This window comes from Pagrus pagrus, assembly GCF_965226575.1.
Source record: "Pagrus pagrus genome assembly, chromosome: 14".
Taxonomy (NCBI): Eukaryota; Metazoa; Chordata; class Actinopteri; order Spariformes; family Sparidae; genus Pagrus; species Pagrus pagrus.
In genome coordinates, this window is record NC_140198.1 from 14,391,222 (window position 1) to 14,409,357 (window position 18,136).

The 18,136-nt window shown below is 40.8% G+C and overlaps 2 protein-coding genes across 3 annotated transcripts in view; one reads left to right on the forward strand and one right to left on the reverse strand.

Moving 5' to 3' along the window:
- On the forward strand, window positions 1-2,389 carry LOC311269057 (endonuclease domain-containing 1 protein; the record flags this gene model as incomplete). Its single annotated transcript, XM_084373036.1, has 2 exons — window positions 1-186; window positions 1,644-2,389. The coding sequence occupies 2 exons, from the start codon at window positions 1-3 to the stop codon at window positions 2,250-2,252; spliced, it is 795 nt and encodes a 264-aa protein (XP_084229162.1). The 3' UTR covers window positions 2,253-2,389.
- A 6,098-nt stretch (window positions 2,390-8,487) lies between these two features.
- The window catches only part of nlgn2b (neuroligin 2b), a 65,051-nt gene continuing 55,402 nt past the window's right edge, over window positions 8,488-18,136 (reverse strand). The window contains exons 5-9 of one of the 2 annotated variants that reach the window (XM_084373911.1): window positions 17,773-17,958; window positions 14,676-14,941; window positions 14,390-14,543; window positions 13,192-13,552; window positions 8,488-12,471 (exon numbers count right to left, since the gene is read on the reverse strand). In XM_084373911.1, coding sequence (XP_084230037.1) covers window positions 11,559-12,471; window positions 13,192-13,552; window positions 14,390-14,543; window positions 14,676-14,941; window positions 17,773-17,958 — 1,880 coding nt within the window. In that variant the 3' untranslated portion in view covers window positions 8,488-11,558. Of the gene's footprint in view, window positions 12,472-13,191; window positions 13,559-14,389; window positions 14,544-14,675; window positions 14,942-17,772; window positions 17,959-18,136 lie in introns of both variants that reach the window. The other variant, XM_084373910.1, reaches the window with a different exon arrangement.

The following is an 18,136-nucleotide window of genomic DNA, read 5'->3' on the forward strand; positions in this document are numbered from 1 at the left end:
ATGGGCACACCACCGCGGGGGATCATCGACACCGGCCTGAAGAAGATCTGCCAACGCTACGCTGACAAACCTCGTTTTGTGACCCTGTATGACTCACGCAAGAGGATTCCAGTTTACTCAGCTTATACCTTCAAGAAAACAGAGGGAGACAGACGTGTGGACTACCCTTGGATGTACGAGCCACAGGTCAGAGACTTGTTTTTAACTCATATTAGAAAAATAGATGGCTTGGCAGCAGCTGGTGTGAGCAATAGGCCTACTCCAGAGTAGGGTGGCAGCAGTGGACAGTGCTGTAAAAAGTTCCTCAAAGTCATATTTGAGTAAAAGTAAAGATATTGTGTTAAAATAATACTTAAGTAAAAGTAAATGCACCCACTTGAATGGTACATGAGTGCTTGATATTAAATGCACTTAATTATCACAAGTAATGTTCTGGCAGTAGATGTTTTTAAGTATAAAGTGCAATTAAAAGTAAATTATACATACGGTAAGGTCGGAAAGACTGAGACCAAGTACAATAAACTTCTATTTTGCATTTATTTTGAATTTAATACTATTTTTTTTTTAAATTCAACTTTTAACTGGGATTGCTATGCTCATATTATCATTTGCGATGAAAAAATAGTATTAAATTCAAAACAAATGCCAAATAGAAGTATTTCCACCTGAGGTCTCAGACTCTCCGACCCTTCTGTATATATACATGCATACTGTATATTTATGAGGTGAACAATTATCATCCGATCCAATATTCAGCATTCTCCTGCTACTTTGGCTCTGCATGTAATCTGCAAAGTAACTAGTAAGCAAAGTAATCAAATAAATGTTTTGGAGTAATAAGTGCCTCTAAAGGAATTTCTAAGTATCAGAAAATGAAAATACTCAATTAAAGCACAAGTACATCAAAATAACTCAACTAATTTTACACATTAAAGTGTGTTTGCAGGTCTTGGGGAGAACTAATGCATATAAGAAGAAAGTAGTATAAAGCCTTTTGTGGCTCCAGAGGAAGCTGCATGTAATCTGATAAATTGCCTCTAGTGAGCTCAGGCTAAGTTGCATTGTGGGTAATGTAGGCACCAGGATTTGAAAAGGAAGAAGAATGTGTGGAATAAAAGAGGCAACATCTCTGGTTCTGTTCTGCATCGATTTTGATTATTTGTTTTTTACTGTTGAGTAATTATAATGAGTCCAACAGTGTTATAGGAGGAGGCTTTTCAAAACCCTGCACCTACATTACCCATAATGCAAACTGATGGCATTGAGTGACATCACTGGTTTCAAAGTACTATGCCGTGGTATGGAAATCGACGGTTATCGCACCACATGTACATTTGCTTATCCACGGTATTGAATTCTACCATACAGGTATCATTTAAAACAGGCTATTTATTTATTTACATGTTACAACATTTTGTGAACCTATAACGACGTGTTTTTCTGTTTCTGTTCCTTTAAGTGTCATTGTGACGGCAAAATAACTTTAATCTTGTTTAATAATGTGAATCCAGATATTTTATGATGACAACTGTGCTGTGCAAATCTCATACTGTTGCAACCCCTCCTCCAGAGTCCAGAGGAAACTGTATTATCTCCCATCCTATGAGAAAACAAACAGTAGTAACTGCTCTGTGTGTCTCCAGCTGGCAGAAATCGATGGAAATGGCAACATGCTGCCCTTCCCCACTGGTTACCTGCACATGAAGTTTGAGGACAGCCAGGCGGTCCTGGATGACTACTCTGACGTGGTCCTGTACGAGCGAGGTCACCTGAACCCGGACCAGCACCAGTCCACCCCGCACGACCGCGCCGCCACCTACACTCTGACCAACGTGGTCCCGCAGATCCGGGAGTTCAACATCGGGCCCTGGCGGGAGTACGAGGAGCGGATCCGGGTCCGCCTCAACAACTTCTGCCGCGGCACGGCCTTCATCGTCACCGGGGTCACCACCAGAGGAAACATGATCCGCAGGAACAACCAGGACCGCGTGGCCATCCCCGAGGACCTGTGGTCCGCCTACTGCTGCACCGACTACGACCGCAACGCCCCGCACGATGTCCGCATCCGCTTCCCGTCGCACGCGGCCATGGCCAAGAACGCCAAAGAGGGCAACAGTGTGCACGAGATGCCGGTGCAGGAGCTGGAGATCCTCCTGAAGAACAGCATGGATGTGGACCAGAACCTCCAGATCTTCTACGACAACTGCATCTCTCCCTCACCTCTTCCTCTGTACCTCCAGCACACTATCTGAAAGCTCTGGGTTTCTACTTTCCAGTTCACTTGGATAATGTCAGATTTTTTTTTTTGCCTTTTCCCCCAGTCAGGGGTGATGAATAAGATAATGTCATAATCCTCTAAAATGTGAAAGTTAAATTTCTCTTAAATCTCTCTAAAAAAAAAACCCCGTCTTTGTTCAATGAGCTCTTTCCTTTTCTCTCCTGACAAACATGACACACGTTTTACAGGAGATACTCTGTTGGGAGGTTATGAAACTCGTTAAGAATAAAATTAATTAATTTACTGCTCTGTGTTGTTATTGTGTTACACACCGAACATTTGAAAATGTCAGTTACTGGACTTTTCTAAAGGGATGGCACACTGAAAGTGACAGGTGAAAAGCCACAAATGTGCAGTGTCTGGTCTGATTACATTAAAATCTCAGTAACTGAATACAAATGACATGATACAGTATTTATTTTTATTTCTTCACGTAATCCAAAAAAATGTAATCTAATCTGAATACTTGTTGGATTACTCACTAACAGCCAAACATTTTTAGCTCCACAAGTATCATTTTTTTCCTTTAAAGGTGAGTTGGCATCCTGTCAGCTGGTCACTACATCTCTACGTCCTGTTTGTTATTCTATTAAAGCGAACCCAAAGACGCTTGGTCACACTAAAGCTATAGTTAGCTAGGTTAGCCGTGTATCTAGTGGGAACCTGAAGCACCGGGGAGTGTTGGTGTACACACAGGAGGTAAATGGATCGTGAGAAAAAAAATATTCTCACTTGCCCCTCAGGGCTTCCGTAGTTCCTTAATGTTAACAGACGCCATTTCTAAACTATTGTTCATTACTGTTCTCTGTTGGCGTCGCAGAGAGAAGCACTGAGACGAGGCACTCGGGAACACATAAAGTTACATCCTGTAGACTGTCGTGAAAAATCCAACCTGAGCCCTTAACAAAGAAATCCACAGTCCAGCAGCATTAAACAATTCAAACAAATCATCCGCAGGCTTGTATAGACAACCGAGAGAGACTTCTTAATTGTAATCTACTGAAACTACACTTTCAAGGGCAATCTGGGCTGCTTCAAATTACTTCTTTTTTTTGTAACCCTGCGAATGTCAAACAACCAGTCCTCTTCTTTGTAAAGCTCGCCTGTAGTCATTCACTTTAGGTTCCTGTGAAGCCTGAATGTAAAGCTGCGATAAGCTCACAAACAGCCTCCTTTCATCGTACTCTTGAGCAAATGTGAGTTTGAATGTTTGGTGCAGTTATACAAATTGGATTTGACTTTTATGGCTGTCTGACGGGGTTACTGTCTTTAATCATGTAGTTAATCTTCTACTAATAAAAGGCTTTTGAATGTAATAAAAAATCAATGGGAAGTCATGTATTTGTTGCAGAATTAGAATTATAAGTTTTTAACATTAAAAACTTAAGATAGATTCACCATCTATATTTTATGATCTAAAGACAGAATAATATTTTGGTATTCAATGAAATATTGAAAAAAAAGTTCAAATATTACCTCTGTGAATATAACATCACAAAAGCATGCTTCGCTTTTCATTATTCATGTGACGCTGACGTCTTTAAAGTTTTCAGACTGATGTTTCTATCTGCAATTCTAAACAGGAAGACGCTTCCCGAGCTGTCAGAGCCCTGTCTTTCTTTCTACATGTTATAGTTGCACACTGCCATCTAGTGAGAGAGGAGACATATGTTCTGTCCTCACTGCTCACATGGAAACCAACAGTGTGTCATTATCTGCAGAGGTAACTGAGTTGAGCGCAAAAGAGGAATGCTAAGACATTACCCCATGCATCAGTCATCTAAACACTTGTGCAATCTATTTAATATGAATGTGTTGAAGTTATAACGCCGATGATTTGTATTAATACAGTGCACATTAACCAGAAGAGTTATTAGACCCACTGGGGTTTAATAACTTGTTTCTTATTGCAGCAATAACTCAAGCCAGTTATTCTAATTCAAAAGTACGAATCTGGTGTTGAAAACTATTGAAAAGTTTTTGAGAAATGGACGTATACTAGCCTCATTTAAAAGTGTTGTACACTAGGGCAAGGTCACATTTGGCTTCTCCCTCTCTCCTTTTGTACATTAATCCTATAAAACTACTTGCAGCACAGCTGCAGGCAGAGGTTGTTTATTGAAATTATTTATCTTTATTGTTTTGCTTGTGCGCTACCTGGTATTTATTATGCCAAATATGTAATCGGGTAAACAAACACAAAACAACCAAACAATTAATCAGAGTGCAAAATGTGACTTTGGAGAGGTAAAGAGGGCAGCAAGGTGGTCTAAAAATAGCGTATGCACCACTACAGAAATAAATGGATCTGTGACCAAAATGGTTTTCAATTATTTCCACCTCAGGCCTCGAATGAGTGGAAAGCCGTGCATTAACACAAATGCTTTATCCAACAGGACCAGTGCATCAGTCTGTTCCAGTGTATTTGCTGTGATATTGATTTATTGTGTCCAGCAGCTGAACAAACAGAGATGAGAGGACGGCTCCCTTCATATAACTGTTGCTGCCGAGTTATTCTAGGCTGTGAAATTCCAATCCTTTAGATAACTTGAAGACCTCATGGAGTGAAAGTCAGGATTTGGATTGTGAGGCGAAGAAAATGAAATCCTGAAAAGCTAAGATTTAGGAGGCAAACATTTTATGGCAATGCTAGCTATAAGCTAAAGCAACAACCGAACGCAAAAAAGTTTGTCAAGCCTTAACCACCAATCCTAGGACAATAACCACCACATATAGTGACCATGACGATTATAAAAAAGGATAGCTGTCAATCTTATTGTGTGCTTATCTTATTCATATTCTCTCTGAGAAGCCACGTTATTATTTTCTTCCTTTTAAAGTTGGAACAAACATCATATTTCAGACTCCAATAATCATTATTTCAGATACTGTCATGGAATCATATGGCTGTGACAGACTCAAATAGCCAACTCTGTGGACCTTTTTAGCCTCTTCAATGCCTTTTTAAAACTATATTACGCAGGATTTTGTATGTATTCATATTCAGCCGTTTCAGGCAGTAGTGGGCAGCAATAATGAACAAAACACAGCAGCTCACTACAACTAAATAAAGACTTTTTCTCAGGAGTTGGTGGAGACCAAACCAGAACTAAAAGGTAACTGTGTATTGGACCTTCAGCAGGAAGACTTAGTTTCAATTAAAATGAAAGTTGCTGTGTACTTGCTGGTTGCATAATTATGCAGTTTCCTGCTAACCAGTTAGCTGTAACAATGATAAAAGTCACTCTTGGTCTTCTTTCTTGGAGCAACTGGTCTGGAGCATCATTAATTCATGAAGACCTAGGTTAGCAACGTTATCCAGTCAATACTACTACAGTAACACTATTATATTTGCTTAGCCAACTTAGCTAACACTTCTAAAACCCTGCCGCCTGTGTGTCAGTTATTATGATACTTTGTTACTTATGCAAGTTCTACCAAACACTGGAAGATTCACGCAGAATTGTTTCCTTTGTTACCTCCCCAGCAAACCTGTGAATAGAGCGCAACAAAAGTGGATTTTCCATTCATTCATTCCATTAATGTTTTGTATAATCTTTTGTGAAAGAGTTTTAAGCCTAGAACCAAACCAACCAACTAAAAGATACATTGTGACCATAAAACATTTGATTCAGAGCAAAAAAGAAATAAAAAGAAAAAGGAAGTTGGAACACAAAGGCAAAGGTACAAGACTGTACACAATTACATATAAGAGTGATGGACTACTCATCTCATAAACAATTGTGAATCATTCCTTTCCAACTTTCCAGCAACTTTCAACTCACAAACACGAGTACATGGTCTGACTTGTAGTGATTTTCACCTCTTTGGACACTTTTCCTCATCTCTGAAGAAAACCCAGCATGTCAGAAAGAAAAATCATGTGGTAAACTTAAAAGTGGTAACAGTAACTTGCTCGCCAACATTCATGGGTGCGGTAAACATTTAAATGGTAACAGCGAGCTCCACCAATCAGAGACATCTCTGTTACACTTAAGGGTTGTGGGTATTACCACCATGACATTGCGATAAACAAGGTTGATATCACTTGTACATGTGTCTTAGTATATATCATTGTTTCACAATCTCATAGCTTGTGGTAAGTCAATCTTGGGTGGTAACAACATTATGTCTAATAATCAACATCCTCAATTCAGAGTATAAATCACAATTTCAGTTCCAGAACCTCGTTGTTGAGGCACAAATGGATACTGCCATGTTGGTGTTGTTCCTGGAACATCATAATTAATGCTGCTCCAGAGCCATCATTGAACCTCACCAATCACATTTTTGTAATTTCATAGCTTTGCAAACTGGGGGAAAAAGATACATGGACATGGCAGAAGTTATCCTTTCAAATGTGTTGAACGTTCTGTAAGGGTCTGTTTTAACCCAAACCATGTTTTCCTAAACTTAACCAAATATTTTTGTGCCTGAACCTAACCAAGTATCTTTGTGGCCTAAACCTTACCAAGTATCTTTGTGGCCTAAACCTTACCAAATATTTTGTGCCTAAACCTTACCAAGTATTTTTGTGACCTAAACCTTATCAAGTATTTTTGTGCCTAAACCTAACCAAATATTTTTGTGCCTAAACCTAACCAAGTATCTTTGTGACCTTAACCTAACCAAATATTTTTGTGCCTAAACCTAACCAAGTATTTTTGTGACCTAAACCTTATCAAGTATTTTTGTGCCTTAACCTAACCAAATATTTTTGTGCCTAAACCTAACCAAGTATTTTTGTGACCTAAACCTTATCAAGTATTTTTGTGCCTAAACCTAGCCAAATATTTTTGTGCCTAAACCTAACCAAGTATTTTTGTGACCTAAACCTGACCAAATATTTTTGTGCCTAAACCTTATCAAGTATTTTTGTGCCTAAACCTAGCCAAATATTTTTGTGCCTAAACCTAACCAAGTATTTTTGTGACCTAAACCTTATCAAGTATTTTTGTGCCTAAACCTAACCAAATACTTTTGTGCCTAAACCTAACCAAGTATTTTTGTGACCTAAACCTTACCAAATATTTTTGTGCCTAAACCTAACCAAGTATTTTTGTGCCTAAACCATACCAAATACTTTTGTGCCTAAACCTAACCAAATATTTTTGTGCCTAAACCTTACCAAGTATTTTTGTGACCTAAACCTTACCAAGTATTTTTGTGACCTAAACCTAACCAACTATTTTTATTGCCTAAACCTAACCAAGTATTTTTGTGACCTAAACCTGACCAAACAGCAACAAAAACCTGAAAAGAAATCGAAAATATTAAGTGTACTTAAAGTCTCCTGGAGCAACATTAATTATGATATTCCAGGTTCAAACACGACTTGCAAAGCTATGACATCAGAACAACACAGTTGGTTAGTTTAATAGTTTAATGTTGGTCCTGGAACAACATTAATTATGATGTTCCAGGTACAACACCATTAGGTGATATCAGATACACCAATAGTTGAGCTCTACTGTGCATCTCTGACAATGTGACAATAATGGCAAAGCATTTGTTTAAGAATGTCTTTTTAATGTTTTCCAGTTCAGATACACAACATACAGTGTGTAATAGCCTCTATTTGAAATAGAAATATTAACTTTAATTCTTTCAACCCCTTCTGGTCATTATGCTCTCTCACAGTATCTTGAGCTTCAAGCAGGTTACTGAATCAGACTAAATGAAACAGACAAACAGGTGCAAGCCTTCGCTTTACCATTCTGGCAATAAATGTTGTAATAAGAAGATATTTGGATCCTTATAATGCTTTTTTATTTTTCTTATTTTTTCCCCCCTTACCTTAAGCCAACATCAAAACTGTAGTGTAAACATGTAAACTTGGTGAGTGTGCTTCCATTTTCCGTTGGCTGTCCAAACCCTCGTTTTAAAAAAATCCCAAAATACTGTCTCAGTAATGCTGTTTCTTTTTGAAGCGTGGGGAACTCAAACTCACATCAAACAGCTGGGTCAATACTCCCATAAACAGAATGTGCAGACAAAACTGCAAAAGGTAGCAAAACAACGACCATGATTAGAGTCTGAAACAAGACCAAAAGAGTACAAAGGATTTCACAACCTCCCAATTATGGGTTATACTGTATGACAATGCTCAAGACAACGTGAGACACTAACAATTAAAATCCAACAGCATCACAAGTAAAATTCCTTGATTTGTGGTTTGTTTTGAGCACATTCGAAACATCCGCCCTATCTTGTTTTGTTTTTTTTGCCTCATTGCTTAAACTCCTTCATCTGTTCCCTGCAGCTGTTCTTTGGCTTTTTTTTAACCAATGAAAGGACTCATTTCACTCAAAAGCTGCCTTCATGACTGATGGGATAGTGCCAGGTGTGTACGTTACGCTTTCAACAGCCTTCTATGCAGTTTTTATCACCCCGATATCAAGGCTAACCTGAGCCGTAAGCATTCCTTTTCATGTTTATGCTGACCTCAACCATGCTGTGATTTTTCTTTTTTTTTTTTTTTTTTAATTATTCATGTATGTTAACAGATGTACTCATGTGCCCGTAACCAATTGGAATTTGCCCTTGAGATCTGGGAAAGAAAAGGAGAATCAAACATGAGCGCTAAAATCATGTTAGGTCATCTAAACTTGCACCTGTTGTCACAAAGAAAAGATCCGGCCAGTCACTCAAACCAAACGACAAACATAATATTTACAAATTCCAGTTTGTTTCTCCTACACTTAAAAAATGTACAGTTTGTTTTCATGTGTTGGTTTTTGTTCTTTTTGTCCTCGCTCCAGTCCAGTGTGAGGGATGGCAGTCTGGCTCCAGAGTGTCGTTATCCTAAGCAGACAGGATGCAGGCGGAATGAAACCCGCTTGCCTTGCTTTTGTGATATATGGTGTATGAGTAATGTCTGTCATTAAAGATTTTTTTTTTTTTTTAAATCAGGTTTTTAGAATGCATCCTCTGCGCACTGACAGATCATTCGCCAGTGGATCACTGTCGCCGTTTGTCCAGTGTTGTCCTAATGTCACTGGGTTTTTATTTTTCAGATTTTGTCCAGAGTGTGACCCGTCTCTGTTCAGTTGTGCGAAAGATGTGAAACGCGTACAAGGCTTTCTCACCTTTTGACCGTCGTCATAAATATATCTTATCCCTTTTTCTCCCGCCTTGCAGAGAGGGGAGAGTCATGAAACAAGAAAAGAGCAGACGAAAAGATAACTGTCAGGCAGTCTTCAAACACTTGAAGCATGTGGTTAATGTCAGTCACAGACAAAAACCTTATTTAGACTATTCATGTAAAGTAGTTTTCTTTTTTTTTTTATGTAACTCAAAAAAGTGCTATCTTCAGGTGAGATTGAGATACAGTGACTGCGAACTTGACAGTTGCAAAAGATAAAGAGAAACAGAGCAAAAAGAGGGAGGAGAGAAGAAAAAAGGCTTTCATCAGTCTCTGGTAGTTTTGCGGCACAGCCTCAGTGTTAGGAAATGAAAAAAATAAAGAGGAAATATTTACTCTCTTTGTTATAATCATAGTTTTACACAATATTCATCTCTTAATACTTTAATACCTTTCTGAAGTACCACAAAGTGCAGCTGATATTAAAATAGAAAATGATTCTCAAAATAAAAGAAAACAAAAATCAATGAAGAACAAGGCAAATCATTAAAATGACAAACAAACTTCTCTGTCCACATACTTTATAAAAGAAACAAAGAAAACAAAAAAAACATGCAAACATCCCAGACAGCAAAGTAGTTAATAAAACTTTATATTCTTTTTTTTTTTTTAAACAAGGATATATTGAATCTGACTTCCCTTTAAAGAAGGGACCAGCCACAGTGCAACATTGAGTGTAATTAAAAACAAAAACAAAAAAAGTGTGTGGATCAAAAAGAAAGATGAAGGGGTTGGCACTTTTTTATGATGGTATTTCCTTTTGTAAGATACAGTCAGGATGGACCTCTCCAGGCAGTCCACTGGACGCCAGCGAAAGAGGAACTTTATCACAGTACTTGGCACCAAGAATGCTGGTAAAAACGAGATATCAGAATATCTTTTTTTTTCATTCATATCCTTACAATTTATTAATAATACATCATTTACATTTGTGTTTTTGTATAAAAGACTCCAAAAGGAAAAGAGAGTCTAGAAGTGATTGCGAGAAAGAGGAAAGAAGTGAAGATGGTTGATGGTTTAATAAAAAGAGCTACAAGGGCAAGATGCAGAGAGAGAAAGCGAAAAAGAGAGAAGCGGTTAGATGGGCTGAGATGGGGACGAGACGGAGAGATAAAGAGTGACAAACAAATAAAGTGATGGACGTGATTGGAGCGGAGATGCAGCGAGTTCTAATGGGCAGCCTGGATTCCAGGTTGCATCCCACAGACAGACTGAGTATGATTCAGTTATTTCCTGTACCGCCCGACACTTGAAGCCCCAATCTGGAAATGTTTTGAAAGCAACATTTGTGTGTATACAGATTGTTTTTTTTTAAAAAAAGCACGACTTTTGGTGGCATTTAGGTCGCATCGTAGATGAAAAACAGATGCATTAATTTGTAAACAGCAGAAATTAAGTTTTAAAATCACCTTAAAAACTCATGCTCCACTGTCAAATAGTTCATCCTTATACCTGCAGTGCTGTGAATACATTTCACACTAACAAAAGTCTTGGAAATCAGAACACAGAGACAGCTGTTGGGACATAGTGCTCAACACAGGGTGCCAAATTTCACTTCCAGATTGGGCCTTTAAAGCTGCAATTTGTAAGTTTCAAGAAATCACCGCTTTATGACAGACAGCTTGTCGGGGCATATGTTGCCTCGCAGAAAGCTGCTCGCTACTGTCTTATCTTTTCACTAAATGAATGAAAATGAATGGATGTATTCTATGTCAAACATAGTTTTACACTGACACAACAACACATGCGTAAAAACAACCAAGCTACACATAAGATGCCTGACTGATTGTGATTAGCTCGGTAGCTCTGGGAGAAAGAGCTGCAGGCTGAAAGCTGCGTCTGGTGGCTCACCTAAGCAAGAGATATTGAAAGAGCTGTAACGGGGCAAAGCAGTATGTACCTATGATGACAGGCTTTTGGCAAAGGAGCTTTTTTAATCAACTCCTCCTTGATTTGTGATTACATTTTAGAGGTATTTCACTGCTTAAAATCTTACAAACTGCAGCTTTATTTGAGGGCTTAATGAGAAAAGACACAGATACAGTAAAGAAGAAGAGAGGGCGGTGAGGGTGGAGTTTGTATGGAGCAGTTTGTGTGGTGCGTCTCTGTAAGCCCAGAGTGGGGTTGTGCCTGGTCCTATACACGGGTGGTGGAGTGTTGGTGTGGCAGGGCATTGTTGCTGTGGCTGGGGACAGGTGTAGTGGAGGGGGCCGGGACGGGGGGATAAGTGTTGAAGGGGTGGAGGGGCTGCATGCTGCTGATGGTGCTGGGGATCATGGTGATGGTATTGGCCGTCATCAGCGGCACGTCCTCCGGCGCTCGCCGCAGGGCCAGCGTGTAGTCGGGTGGGCACACGGGAGGCCGCAGGGGTTCCAGGTCGCCGTGGATGCCGCGGGACGGTAGAGGTGTGCCGTGATCCAGCTCCGCTCTCTGCTGCTTCAGCTGCAGTGACATCAGCTCCTCCTCCTGACTCAGCGCCAGGTCATTGTGCGGCGGGGCCCCTACCACTCCCATGCCGACTCCCATTCCCATTGTCGTGCCACGTTGCGGGGACAGTCGGCGGTGGCGTCTCTGCATGAGTTCATGGCGCTTATCCCGTTTGTAGTAAAGTGCGGCAAACGCCAGCACGTTGAGGAAAAGAAGCGAGGCGCCAACAGCTACTGTCACACTCAGCTCGGTGGAGTAGTCCCTAGTCTCATCGGGGAAGGGAGAGTAGCGGGGTCTCTCTGAACTATCGGGGTCCGGCTCGGGTGGGTAGGTGGACATTACAGGGCGTGTGGACGTGTTGGGGCGGGGTTTGGAGCCTCCGGGCGGCAGTGGAGTCGTGATGGGGATTGGCATGAATTTGTGGAGGCTGTGAAGATGTGGCACGAGCTCCAGCCAGAAGGCCACCTTGTTGGCCCGGTAGTTGTCTCTGACGCGAGGCTTCAGGCCGATATGCAAGTACTGCTTGTCTTTGGAGCTGAACTTGGTCCAGATGACCTCCTCAAAGCGGTTGGGCTTGGTGTGGATGAAGGTGGTGTCCTGAGGAACTGGCAGGTTTGGATCCCTGGGAGAGAGAATGTAACAGAATCAGACAATTTTTAGGTTAATAATTATTAATCATCATATTATTAAAGGTCTGGTGTGTAGGATTCAGTGGCATCTAACATGTGGTTGCAGGTTGCAACCAACTGGACACTCCTTGTCTCACCGCCCTCTACTGTTCAATTTGACTTTTTAAGGTCACATTTTGATTAAGTTTTTGGCATCTGGGAGCTCGGAGCACCGAGTGAGTGTTGGTGTTAATATCACTATCATGGGGCTTTGGATCTGGATGGGGAGAGGCTAGCTTTTAGCATGCTAACTTTAGTAGATATCTCTGCAACTCAAGCTTCTCAAATCTGTTCCAAGTAAACCCTCTTCCCGAACAAATCACTAAAGGATCTCTGAAACCTTAAAACCAGCAAGTTGATTGTCCTGGTGCATGCAGAATAAGTGTCTGGAAATGCAGCTGCATGCTACTGGTGAGCTCTTTGTTGTCAAATCCAACATTTTGCACCTTTAACAGCACAGCATGTGTTGCTTATACAGCAATCCAATATGCCAAAACACAAGAGCTGTTTTGCTATTTGAGTTGAGCACGTGTGCAGAAATCTAATTTGGATATTGGCAGGAAGAACGCCTTTTGAAAGAGCAGGTGCTGTATGTCACAGTGCAACCCAGTCCCAACCCAGATGTTTAGACTCACAACATGTTTAAAAGCTCAAGAAATGGTCATTATACTAACCCTGTCTTTGCAAAGTTGGTCCAGTATGTCATGACTACAGCACTGAGCATGACATCGTTCTTGGAGAAGTTACAGGGAAATAGGTCAGTGGCTCCCACCATGGGAATCCCAAACACGTAGGGGAGCTCGTCTCCGTGGGCTGCGTCTGCCCATTCCGGCCTAGCCTCGGTCTGACAGTGGTGGTGGAAGGTATAGAAAAAGACCGGCGATTGGAACTCAGCGTGCAGCTTGGCAGTGGCGACAGCCGGGGCCACCCACTGATGGTCCGTGAACAGAGCCAGGAGGGTCTTCCTACGCATGTCGCTGTTGTCCCTGTCAGCCCAGTCTGTGTACATGAACTTTATGGTCTCTCTGAGGATATCTTTACCTTGGAAGAAACCAAATGTAAGTTAGTATGAAAGCAGAGATAAAGTGAGTGGTTACCTGCAACATTAGGTGGAAGAATTCAAGGCTTTTTTTGGAGTATGAATGTTCCACTGCGCAGGAACACTCAAAAACACAATTTACTCACGTGGAGTAAGGTTGTCATGATACTACAATTTTAAACTTTAAAAAAGCAATACCTGTTATCAAACCTTTTTTGGTACCATGACAAAAAGGAAAAAAAATAAATATTTTTGACAAACTTATTCTGCAGCTGTGTTAGAAAGTAACTAATTACTTTTACTCTTACTCACTTTAGAACAAACTTGAGGTACCTGTAATTCACTGGAATAGTAACACTTTACACAGCTTCTGACTTCTGCCTCACAAGAATTCAAAGTACTGTACTACATCGTCTTGATGGTTATATATTTATACTGTTACTTAACAAATAAGACATAAAACATTTGCAAATCTACCGTAAGCCCATGCAGACTGGGCATAGTTGTATGCATGACAAAGTAATAAAAATGTCCTTCATGCGTATGATGAGATTATAAAATTCTGTGCATTTAAAACATTTACAACTAGCTCCACTAAAACCAAGTCAAACAGTCAAATGTGACTTTCATATTAATGCATCAGTAAAATTTTATCCAATAATTTAATAATTTATCCAGTTGAGTTTTACTTTTCATATATTTTGTGAATCTCGCTGATAAGTAAAATAATGTCTTTACTTAAATAAAGTATCTAAGTGCTTCTGACTTGTGGAAAGTTAAAGACCTGAGTTATAAACCATCTGATATTAAGGTAAAATAGGATCGAATCTGACCGTCAGGATATCCATACAGATTGTCCACAAAGTTAGAGATGGTGTAGTCAAACGAAGCAGCTGATATCCCATCTTCTCCTTCACTGTCATCCACAAACTTCAGGCCCTCTCCCTGGTTGACACCTAGCAATATGTCGTAGTTCAGGAACTCGCCCTGGTGTCACAACAAACACACACAGCATGACATGACAGCACAGGGCAGTATTCACAAAGCAAAAGCAAGTGAATAATCATCAGAAACAATGCAGTCATTCACAGGACGGTATCCGGCGGAATCAGCTCGGACCTGCTGCATGAGGATCTCGGGGTCATCGGGCACCACGTCCCCGTCTACCACAGGTCCGAAAGCAATGTGGTAGCGTGCAGGCTGGATGTCTTGGTCCACTAGCTCTCGGAAACTCTTCCTCCTCAGGCAGTCCACCAACTCAGCCATGTCTCCCAGAGAGCAGCCGACCTTCTTTGCCAGGATCTTGGTGTACATCACGGGTCGGTAGTTGACTGCCCAGCTGGAGATGGCCGAGCCACTCTGAGCGATGGCCCTCTGGAACAAGCCTACACAAAGCAGGACAACACGTTTATAGCAGATATAGCTTCATATCACAAATTCTCTCTCGGTGCAGCACCGTCTTTTTTCTCCCTCTCTGACACACTTTTGCTCGCAGCTGATGGGGCCTTCAAGGCCTCACAGTGTGAGCTCAATAATGCATATGCTGGAGGAGGAGCAACTGTAGAGTATTACATACGAAGCAAGATGAAGTAGATATTCTGCTGCTTTCCACAGCCGCAGAAAATCTTTATTAAGATCAGGGAAGGAAAATGAAGCGCTTCCATTATGTACATACAAAGAGGGACGGCGGCAAGAAAAATGGTGACAACTCTACGGCGAGCAGCGGGCCGATGGCCGCTTCGGAAGAAGCGAGAAAGACGGAGGGAGAAAGAAAACTGCTCGCACTGTTGCACCGCTGCACTGTTATGTAAAGTGCCTTGCTGTCCCTCTGTTTTATCTGCAGATTCTGTCATTAATAATTAAGCCCCCCCATATTCTGCATGTGCCCCACCCCCGCTCCTCTCCCTGTGAAATCAATTAAGAAGCCTCTCAGCTGCAGCTCTAGCTCTACCCCTCATCTCATCTCTCCTCTGCACACACACACACACACACACACACACACACACACACACACACACACACACACGCCCGCGCGTGCAGAGTACCTTTAAAAAACGCTTCGCCCTCCGACTTTTTCTGAGCTTTGTGGTTTTACAGCCTGACTTCAAAATGGAGTAGAAGAGGATTTTTTGCCACACAACTTTGCATAACAACCCATAATGCAAATGTGGATGTTCAACTTTCATTTTATGACATTGCACCAATAGCTTTGCAGCTTCGGTACTTTCGATACTATTGAATGCAGATAGAAAAGGTACCGAAGCATTGATACTTTTGACAGCCTTTAAACAAAGTCTGCGAGAGACGGAAACCCAGGGTGTTATTTTAATACGAGCCGTGTGAGTATTCGTCTTTGGACAGCAGACAACACACATTAGCTGGCAACTTGTCAACAACAAACAACTTGGCCAATGCCACCCAATTATTGAAATGCTTTTCCAGGTCCTCCTGAATGTTTTCCAACTCTTGATAGACAAAAAGATGTGTGTGCGTTCCCATGCGGACACAGATGAAATTTTTTTTTAATTTTATCTGTCCAAGCTCAGTTCGTCGGTGTGAAGGTGAACAGATAATCAGTAATTACATAATCTGAATTCTTGGTAAAATATAAAGTGCTGTTCACATTCTGAGCTCTACCTGCCAACCGAGATCAGAGGATTAGTTATCAAACATCTGGTGGGTATTTTAGACATCTGCCATTCAAAAACAAACAAAAGAAAGAAAGAACCGTCCTTATTGAGTAGGATGCCACAGTGTATTATTCCTCCATTTTTCTTTAAAATGGAGGAATAAATATCTAAATTATGACATGAAACCCCCCCCATTAAATAACCAGTTTGTGTATAATACAGCAGGTAAGGGCATCTCAATGTTGCCAGCTGACATAGTGACGCAACACGTTTTTCCAGATGCACCGCAGTCAGTCACAAAAACTATGTGTACAGGGAAGCTAGCTGTCCCACACATCAATACTTTATCTGCAGTGAAAATATTGAATATTAATATTGAATACTTCATGTGGTCGCAGAGACGTAACTAAAAAACAGAATCAGTTCATGATGTCATATGTGTGTGTTTATTTCATTGAGTACCTTAGTGAGTGACAGAGTGAGGGGGCGAAAGAGAGAATGGCTCTTAATAAATGTCCTTCTGAGTTTCTGGCATTTAACCAGAAACCATGTGGCTGGGGAATGCTTTTGTATTTATATTAAAAGGAGGGAGTGTTTTCAATAAAACCTCTTAAATTAAATTTTGCACCAGTGGCATCTGCCTACAGCAATAACCTCGGACATCTGAACTCAATCATATGAGTTTTTTAGCTCTTAGAAACCCAAATGGCAAGATTACTAGAGGAACGGTGAACTGCCCTGTCTATAACAAGGATGGAATTATCTTAAAATAGTGGCCAGACCAAAGGTTATATGTTAAAGGTGCAATACGTAAGAATTTTAGTGCTGACTAAAATTATCAACAGAATGTGAATGAATAACGGTTTTGACATCATGACGTGTATGTATTGTGTTGCAGAGATATCTACTGAAGTTAACATGCTAACCAGCTAGCACTGGCTAGCTCCTTTGGTAGCAGTGCATAAAACATCACTCCTCTGGTGGAGGAACTCCCAGTCTGGACTGCTAGTGGCACAGCTAACTAAGCTAACTAGCTGCTACAGTTGGCAGCAGTCAGCGATTGCTATCTATCTACCTATAGATAGATAGATAGATAGATAGATAGATAGATAGAGTATCCATTTAAGGCTTAGTTTTATTGGATTGACAATTCTGTGAGTGCAGTCCAGTGATCTTAGTCCCTCGTGGAGTGATGTTATTTGGGATTATTACAGGGCTCGTGTCCCAAGGTGAGTAATGATTTTATGGCAAATGGCCCACGGTTTTCATCCATCTGTCGACTCTAGCACTGTCCAGATTGACAATCTTTTTCTTTCAAATAACGGCGTCTGTGCAGTTTGTAAAAAAAAAATTAAAAAAAAAAATTACTCATTTGTTTCAAATAGTGAATGACTCATTTCTAAACATTGCATCTTTTCACTTGTGGGAATAATATTGCCATATATGTTTATCTGGTTTAGGCTGTTCATTAAAATCACTAACATGGTCTTTAAAGAAATACACTACCCACACTGTCCTGAAATGTTAATCCTATTTGAGCGGGGTAAATGCCTATGAATGTGACAATGACAGTGAAAGAACTTTACCCTCAGAGTGGTGGGAGAGGATGAGGAGGTTCACACAGGCGGCACCAGCTCCTGAGCCAAAGATGGTGATTCTCTCTGGGTCTCCTCCAAAGTGGCCAATGTTTTCATTGAGCCAGCGCAGGGCCTGGATCTGGTCCAACAAGCCATAGTTCCCCTTAGCAGACTGGTCCCCTGTGCTCAGAAACCCTGCAGGGTAAATTAGAACAAACACAGAGAGGAAAAGAGAAAGAAAATACAGATTATGTGAGGAGAGAGGAGCAGGGCAGAAATTCAGGGGCGCGGGATAACATAATGTGCATTAACTGCCTTTTTTGAAGAAAAAAAAAACATATCCCACAAAACCCAAAGATGGCATCCTGTCATT